Source organism: Cheilinus undulatus, linkage group 14 (genome assembly GCF_018320785.1).
Source record: "Cheilinus undulatus linkage group 14, ASM1832078v1, whole genome shotgun sequence".
NCBI classification, from domain to species: Eukaryota; Metazoa; Chordata; class Actinopteri; order Labriformes; family Labridae; genus Cheilinus; species Cheilinus undulatus.
Genome location: NC_054878.1, coordinates 8894937 through 8904423, shown reverse-complemented (window position 1 = coordinate 8904423; position 9487 = coordinate 8894937). Strand labels below are relative to the sequence as shown.

At 39.7% G+C, this 9487-nt stretch overlaps 1 protein-coding gene across 1 annotated transcript; it reads right to left on the bottom strand.

Moving 5' to 3' along the window:
- Positions 1–4079: 4079 nt before the first annotated feature.
- Positions 4080–9066, bottom strand: LOC121521812 (piggyBac transposable element-derived protein 4-like). Its single transcript, XM_041805983.1, has 4 exons — positions 8909–9066; positions 4873–5985; positions 4623–4793; positions 4080–4524 (listed from the first exon to the last, which is right to left on the bottom strand). Exons 1-4 carry the CDS (start codon positions 9064–9066, stop codon positions 4080–4082), a joined length of 1887 nt encoding a protein of 628 aa, XP_041661917.1.
- Between the last annotated feature and the right edge of the window lie 421 nt (positions 9067–9487).

Genomic DNA, 9487 nt, shown 5'->3' with positions numbered 1-9487 from the left:
CTGTTTAGCCACAGGCTGCTGGTTAGTCAGTCAGTCACAGAGCTACAGCACCAAAGACAAAGAAAAGTTTAGTTTTAAGGTGGAAACATGCAGCATTTCACATGAAACCACACATCCTAAGATTGTAAATGTAAACCTTTTCACCCCTTAGAGTCCACTCAAATCTGGGAAAACGCCTGTCCAAGACATACCCAAAATGAAATGAAAACTGTTCTCTTGGTGCACATGCATGGGGTTGGTATCTTTAAAAAGATAATATTCTAAGGTTTTCCCGCAACAATGTGGAATCCCTGTAGGTGCTGCTGCAACTGATTTTTTGTAGTTTGAACATAAAAGTAAAAATATTTCAAACCTCGCCTGGCTTTTTTAATCATAAACAGCTGAAAGTGACTAGTGTGTCATGGCTAGAATACAAGATAAGAGCAGAGTACGAAGTCTTACCTACTTACACATCAAATTTCATTAAAAAACATTGATATAGAAATGTTTTACAGTAGTGATGGGCGATACTGCAAAATTTAAAATCGATCCGATACCAAGTAAATACAGGACCAGTATGACCGATACCGATTCTCGATATCGATACTTTTTACTTATAAAAGCATTAGTATACATAATAATTAAATTTATATGAATAAGGCCAATAAAAACTCAAAGAACATAATGTATCATTTATTTATCAGTCTTAATAAATGGAACGAATTCTTTTCCAAGTTATCTTTAACTATCAACTAAGTTTTTGGGGTAAAACATATTTCAAAGCAGGATTTTAACTTATATATTTTTTGTAATATGGGACTTGTTTTTATCTCTTTTGTTTTCCCACTGTACCTAATGGTTAGACTGTTTAAATTAGTTAATTAATCTGTGGACTATTCAATGTGTGGTCTGAGAAAATGCTGCAAACAACTTTCTAAACTTATGGAAAAGGCAGTCAAAATGTAGGAGAAAAACTAGTAAGCAGTAATAAAGAGGAACAGATTTATAAGTACACTCTCAAAGTCTAGTAAAATAAATCGCACATGCATCAGAGTCAGATACAGAACTTCTTTCTTTCCTGGTTTTTATGACTAACAGCACTAGCTGTTGCTTTGGCTCAATGAAAAACACCATCAGTTTCCTTTGACAGAAAGTGAGTGGTGCAGATTAGACATGACTCTTCATGCATCAGTTTTTTATAATGTTGAGATAAAAACTTGTTAGGCAATGGAAATGCTGACTCACCTTTGCATTTTTGTGGAAAGTTATTTCACAAAGGTGCAGCAGTTTATTTCTGGCATTCTCTCCTGTTTGATACAGACATGAGGACTCTGAATAACCATGTGTGCGTGCTGATGCCTTGAGTGTGTAAGTGCACGATGGGGTGCATGGTTAGACGTTTTTTTTAAAGTACTCATTTAATATCAATACTTTTAAAAAGTACTCGATACCAAATGAGTACTTTGTAAATATATACAGTTGAAACCAGAAGTTTACATACACTATATAAAAAGGCACATAAACTTTTTTTTCTCACTGTCTAACATTAAATCAGATTAAACTTTTCCTGTCTTTGGTCAATTAGGATTACCAAAATTATTTCTATTTGCTAAATGCCAGAATAATAAGAAAGATCATTTTTTAGACAATTTTTTATTATTTTCTTGAGAGTCAGAAGTTTACATACATTTCATTAGTATTTGGTAGCATTGCTTTTAAACTGTATGACTTGGGTCAAATGTTTTGGATATGCTTCCACAAGCTTCTCACAATAGTTTGCAGGAATTTTGGCTCATTCCTCCTGGCAGAACTGGTGTAACTGAGCCAAGTTTGTAGGGCGCCTTGCTCGCACATGCCTTTTTCAGCTCTGCCCATAAATTTTCAATGGGATTAAGATCAGGGCTTTGTGATGGCCACTCCAAAACATTGACTTTGTTATCCTTAAGCCACTTTGTAACCCTTTTGGCAGTATGCTTAGGGTCATTGTCCATTTGGAAAACCCATTTGCGCCCAAGGTTTAACTTCTTGGCTGATGTCTTGAGATGTTGCTTCAGTATTTCCACATAATGTTCTTTCCTCATGATGCCATCTATTTTGTGAAGTGCACCAGTCCCTCCTGCAGCAAAACAACCCCACAACATGATGCTGCCACCCCCATGTTTCACAGTTGGGATGGTGTTCTCAGGCTTGCAAGCTTCCCCCTTTTTTCTCCAAATGTAATGATGGTCATTATGGCCAAAAAGTTCAATTTTAGTTTCGTCAGACCGCAGAACATGTCTCCAAAAATTAAGGTCTTTGTCCCTGTGTGCATTTGCAAACTGTAATCTGGCTTTTTATGTTTCTTTTGGAGTAATGGCTTCTTCCTGGGAGAGTGGCCTTTCAGCCCATGTCGGTACAGGACTCGTTTGACTGTTGATAATGACACACTCTTACCAGCTTCAGCCAGCATCTTCACAAGGTCTTTTGCTTTTGTTCTTGGGTTGAGATGCACTTTTTGGACCAAAGCACGTTCATCTCTGGGACACAGAACACGTCTCCTTCCTGAGCGGTATGATGGCTGGACATTCCCATGGTGTTTATATTTGCGTATAATTGTTTGAACAGATGAACATGGCACCTTCAGGCATCTGGAAATTGCACCCAAGGATGAACCAGACTTGTGCAAGTCCACAATTCTCTTCCAGATATCTTGGCTGATTTGTTTTGATTTTCCCATGATGTTACACAAAGAAGCAGTGTGTTTCAGGTGTGCCTTAAAATACATCCACAGGTGTGCCTCTAATTAACTCAAATGTTGTCAATAAACCTATCAGAGGCTTCCAAAGACATGACATCATCATCTGGGCTTTCCCAAATTGTTTAAAGGCATAGTAATCTTGGTGTATGTAAACTTCTGACTCTCAAGAAAATAATAAAAAATTGTCTAAAAAAACCATTTTCTCATTATTCTGGCATTCAGCAAATAGAAATAATTTTGGTAATCCTAAATGACCAAAAACAGGAAAAGTTTAATCTGATTTAATGTTAGACGGTGAGAAAAAAAAGTTTATGTGCCTTTTTATATAGTGTATGTAAACTTCTGGTTTCAACTGTATATTGATACTTTAGGATCGATACGCCCACCACTATTTTACAGCTGTTTTTCCCAGGCATTTCCAAATGTGCCCATTTGAAGACTCCAAATGGGCACATTTCGCACCATGGACACCCAAGTAAGTAAAACGGCTATAACTTTTGAATGCTTTGGTGTACAGTCATGATCTTGGACTATTGAAATGTAAGACTCAGAGGCATCTTATTATATATTCTAATTCACTGTCATAAATTCAGGGTTTTCTCTTTTTGCAACTAAAATTATATAAAATAAGAGATCAACACAAGTGCTTTGGTGGTAAAAAAAATAAAAATAAAATAAAATGAAAAAATAAAAAATAACCTTGCAAAGCAGATGCATACACCCATTTCCTTGTTTCTCACTGGTGAATCCATCTTGTAAAGCTCCCATCTGAACCGTTTGGGCCCGGTTTGAAAGTGACAGGACCAATCAGTGATAAGGGGCAGTACTTTCTGGCGTGGCAGAGTCGTGACGTAAGCAAGCAGCAACAAGAGGCCTGTGCCATTGTGGCAGAAGACATTAGTGTGGATGCTGCTAAAGCAACAGTTATATCAGAACTGGACGACATTTCTTCGTTAAAAGAAGAAGAAAGAACAGCAGTGAGTTGTTTTCTTTTCAGAAACGACAAAAGTCGTGTACTGACATGTCTTTAGTCGCCATGGTTCGCGTTATGCAGTTCTATAGAGAGTTTATTCCTTGGTAGCTGCGAATGCGCACCTTGGTAGCGGCGATGACATCACGTGTTTTGTTGCTGTGATTGGCCTGCAAAGATGTGACAGACAGGACATTCATCTAACCGCCCTCCGAGTTTTTTTTTTCAAAGGCTCTGCCCTTTCCCAAACGCTGTATATCGAAGGTTTTCCAGGTTAAAAAAGGTAAAAAAAACAAAAAAACAAAACAAAACAGTTTATATGAAATATATTACAGAAAACACAAAACTATTTACATTACACTATTTACAACCAATGTCACATCTGCATGCATTCTACAGTCCTTGTGCATTGTGCCAGGCATTGTAACAGTCCCTATTGGCCACAAAGCACAGAGGGATGTTGCAGGACCCACACTTGACAGGGGTCTTTGAATGGCACTGCCTGCATTTCAGTCTGCCTTTTGAGCTGTCGCCACTGATGTATACTGGTTTGTGATGCGAGGGGCCCGATGTTGATGGTGCAGGTGCGGATGGTGCTGGTGTGGATGTGGTGGCTGAGCCTACCTGAGCCAGCTGCTCAGCCAGAGTCTCCCTGAAGGCCTTCTGGGTCAGGGGTTTTCCACCTTTCCCCATGGCCAGCTCTTTATGCAGTATGAAGGCGTTCACCGTGGCAATGTCCATAAAATGGTAGAAAAATGTCTTGTACCACTTGCGGGTTTTGTGCAGGACTTTGTAGTAAGTGATGAGGGCATCAGATAGGTCCACTCCTCCCATGTATCTGCAAAGGCAAAAAAAAAAAAAAAGTTAATTAATTAATTAATTAATTAAATTTACTAAAACAAAATATTTCAAGCTCACAGGTGTTATTGTACGTACTGGTTGTATTCTTTTACTGCTGGAGGAACAGGGATGTCTTTTTTGGTCCACTGGCCATCTTCGCCCTTCACCCTTCTGCTCACAGTGTCAGGTCCGTGGGCCGTGTGAAAAGTGGAGCACATGAAGACATCCCTTGTATCTTTCCACTGTAGAAAGAGAAGGGAGTCTTTCCTGCCAAAAGAAAAACATACTTTTAGCAAAAATATTATTTGTATTATTGTAATTATTATTATTAGTAGTGGTATTATACCTTATCCAGCGGATACTGCCACGTGGCGATCTGGAGCTCATGTGGTTGACTCTCCCGTTGGTGCGGATGGTTCCACATGCCCAGACCTTTTGCTTCAGCAGATCACGGAAGAGGGCAGGACTTGTGTAAAAGTTGTCCACAAACAACTTATAACCGGTGCCTAGGAGCGTGGTGTCCAGCAGTTGGGTCACTGACCTGTAACCAAGGCCCTTCTCACTTGACACCTGCTTCCCTTGGTACACAAAGAAGTCCCAGGTGTAGCCACTCTTTGAGTCTGCAAGCACAAACAACTTGTAACCCCAACGCACAGGTTTGTTCTTCATATATTGCTTTAGTCCAATTCGTGCCTTTGAAGCAACCATTCTCTCGTCTACTGCAATTGCCTGCGCAGGGTGAAAATTCTGCTTGCATGCAGTTCGCATCTCCTCATAGAGGGGCTTTATCTTGCATAGGCGGTCATAAGTTGGTGTGCCTCTCCGTTCGTCATTGGCCGCATCATCTGCTCTGCTGTTCAAATGGAGGGATTGGTTGATCCGCCTGAATTTATTTCTGGACATTACGGTTGAAGGAAATGGCAGGCTGTACAAGCTGCCTCCTCTCCAGTAGTCAGGGAAGGCTGAGCACTTCACAATCCCCATGTAAATAACCAGAGCCATGAATGAGAACATGTCCTGGAGAGTGATATCTGCCCAAGGGTTGGATGCTGTTGTGTGGTGTGCTCTTCCATATTCATTAGTGTTAGTCACTATTGTTTGGAGAACAGAGTTTGTGAAAAAGAACTGGAAGAGCTGGAGGGCTGTGTATGCTGCTGTCGGGATGAGTTTGGGTCCAGGGGTATGAACTGGTCTGAAGACAGGCTGGACAGGTGTTATGTCAGGGTCGCTGACATCCAACCACTTCTCTTCTGGGAGAGCAGATGAAGAGCTTTGCTCGCTATTGGCTCTAGCTCTTCCTCTGCCTCTTCCCCTTGATCTTCTGCTGCGAGGTGTCTGGGGGGTAGAAGGACAATGCTCCTCATCAGATTCCTCTGAGCTACTCTCCTGGAATGCTGCACTGTGTGGCCGTTTACCAGCTACAGGAGTCTCAGGCTGCCACTCTTCATCTGATGAGCAGCTATTATGTGGAAATAATGGAAGTGTCAATTTACAAAATTAGATTCAAGATTCATTTGTTGCCATTGAAAACACAACACAATTATAATGCACTAATGTGAGGATGCCTGGTCAGAGTAATGAGTGATACAGAGAAATAAAAGAGATATAATATATCACTATTTTGTAATTCTGATTTATCTACAAGCCAATGCCTCACAATGTATCTGAGAATGAAACACACATGCATTCAGTCAAAAACTCCCCATAAACCAGTGGTTCTCAACTGGTCCGGCCTCAGAACCCACCGGTCTGTCTTACAACAGATCGCGGCCCAAGTTTCCAAATATTTTCAACAACACATGTTTTAATTTAGTCAAGCAAGGTGTCTGAAACTATAGTTTCAGACATGTTTTAATTTGTTGCAATTTGGCGTGTAATTGGACCAAAATACCCGATATAAAAAAGGAAAGTGACAAAACTGTCCATTTTTGCCAAATTTCCAGAGAACTTGTAAAAATACTTCATTATCATGGGAAAAGTAGCCATTTATTGCAAGAAGAGGAGATAACTTTAACTTTAAATTTACCAAATTTCACAGTGAAACAGGAAAAAGTAAAAGGTACTGGTGCATGTCCAATAGAGCTGGGCAATTAATCAAAAAAAAATTGAAGCTGACATTTAAAGCCTGTAACCTGTAAACCTGCTGTGTCAATCATTTCAGTGTTTCCCTTGTAATTCTCTCTCTACAAATGCACCACCCCCTTAAAAACAAATTACTGGTTGTGTAGTCACGTGATAGGTGGTCGGGTGTTGCAACTCACATTTCCTGCTGGAAACCTAAGAGAATAAGAGAAGTACTAGTCATGCACTCATTCCCATCCAGTCAACTCAAACACAGAGCTGACTGTGCAATTTGAGCAGCAAAAGTTATTTTCTACTTTTTCCACAACAGTATTAAAATAATTAATTTTGTTTAAGAAATACAAGTTGATTGTTTTCTACTTTTCTTGGAAAATTTGACTTTTTTCCAAAAAAGATTTTCATTTTAGCTGATGTGCGTTTTGATTTAAATTGTTTCAATATATATATAACCATAAATTGTTCATCTGTGCCTGCTCCTTTCATTTATTGGTTTTAATATTATACAAGTATTTTCAGTTCAAACAGAGCCAGAGGTTGAGGGAGGAACAATCATTCATTAATCATAATTGAAGTAGAAAGTTAAATTAAGTGTGATTTTGATTTTTGCCATAATTGCCCAGCCCTAATGTCCAATAAGGACTTCAGGACTTTTGCCACGCCTTTTTTTTTTCAGACACCTAGTCCCGACCCACTGAAAACTGCTCCGTGACCCACTTTAGGGTCCCGACCCACCAGCTGAGAACCAGCTGCCCTAAACAACAAAGTCACAAAGAACAGGTAGCGGTTTCAGTGGATACTATTATGCCCTCATAATATAATAATATTATACTGATAGAAAACATCATTTTAAGAGATCAGCTCTGTTTGAATACACAGAGTAATTCCTCCTTCTGCACTACAAGGTCACAGACGTGAAACGGAGCTGTCCACGCCCCGCAGGTACTGATCTTCCATTAGGGACACGTATATTTACCAAGTGTTAGCACGCTGGTTTATCAGAAACATTTCCTTTGGCTCTACAAAGAAATAATGGCAGTTAAGTGAGGGTTGATGCCGGCCCGCAGGCTCCTCAGGCTGGCAACGCTGTAAGCTATTCCCTGCTCAGAAAGTTTTACTTCCTCAGGTTGCTATGGTTACTCCTATCATCTAATGGCTGATGCGCATTAATTTGGAACAGTGTAAAGGCTTTTTGGCCGGAACTACTTGAGAAAGCCACATAGGTGTCCATATATCAGAAGTTAATGAACACAAATGGAATTTCCAGAGCCAATCAGAATTGAGTATTCACCAAGACCATGGTATAATACAGCGATACTCAACATGTGGCTCTGGAACCATATGTGGCTCTTTTGTGATGATTTGTGGCTCTTTTATGTCTTAATTTAAAGATTATTGCCCCAGAAAACCTTTAAAAAAAGGGAAACTTGCCATTTTTACAATTTTTGCCACTTTTCAGCCATTTAAGCTATCTTTTGCCATTAAACACCTTTATTTTCCTTTTTTGGGCCATTTAGCAACTTCTTTTGCCACTTTTTCACCATCTTTTCAATTTTCATCCCATTTTAGCCCTTTTTCACCATTTTTGCCACTTTTTGCCCACTTAAGCTGCCTTTCACCATTAAATTCCCCTTTTTTTCTTTTTGCCCATTTTTGCAACTTCTTTTTTTCCAATTTTGGCCACTTTAAGCTCATTTTTGCCGTTTTTTTTTTTAATTTTATTTTTGCCACTTTTTGTCAAAATATTCTACCTTTTGCCATTAAATACCACTTGTTTCCCCCCCCCCCCATTTTTGCCCTTTTTCCACGATGTTTTTTTTGCCGTTTTCTGCCAATTTAAGCTATCTTTTGCCATTGCATACCACTTGTCTCTTATTTTATGCCTATTTTTGCCACTCTTGACTGCTTTTTGCCTGTTTTAGTCACTTTTTACTCTTTTTTTTTTTTACACTTTTGCCCCATTTTTTGCCACCTGAAACTCATTTTTTCTCACTTCTGTCCCATTTTTGCTACTTCCCCCCACTTTTTCCATCCCCATTTTCGCCCCTTTTCACCTATTTTTGCTGTTTTATGGCCATTTTTGCCACCTTTAACCAATTTTTATTGCTCCTTTAAGCCGTTTTGGCCACTTTTCATCACTTAGATTGTGGCTCTTGCAAAGGTATTTTTCAACAATTTGGCTCTTTGGTTGAGCAGGGTTCAGTAACATTGGTATAATGTATTGTAGCCTACTATTATTCCGTCGGGACGATATCTTTGTCGTATTTCTGTAACGCTGTCACAACAACATAGTAATTACTTACGAGTCGAGAGCGATGTCTCCCTCCTCCTCTGAATGAAAACGGGAGCTTCCGCTCTGCTCCGACAGTATGTCATCTCCAGACTCGTCACTGTCCCGTCGTACACAAACATCCTTCGCCTCCACGGCGCTAAACACACGTGTGCCACTTTCGATTTCCATTTTCTCGAGGTTTCTGCGTCTGCTCTGTTTTCACACACGGGGAGGGTGCACGCCACTACCTCTTCTTCATCTGGCGTTTAATGGCGGACAACGAACAGCCTGCAGGTGCGTTACCGCCTCATTCTGAACCGGAGTGGGTCGGAATGGTTCTAGGATGATATTCCTGGTTTGACTTTTGTTGTTGTTGTTGTTGTTTTATTCAAAAATTGAAATAAAGTTCTGTATCCTCAGTTTCCTGAATTTAACTGTAGCAAAACCTTTAGCTCCAAACGGATGTGATCTTTTATTTATTTATTCTCCAAAACCATTCTTTGTTTTTGATATTTTTGACAATGAATGTTCCACAGTCTCTTGTGCCCCACAATATTTGCACATTCCTGTTGGGTGTTTATCACTGATTCTGACCTACTATTAAGGAAAT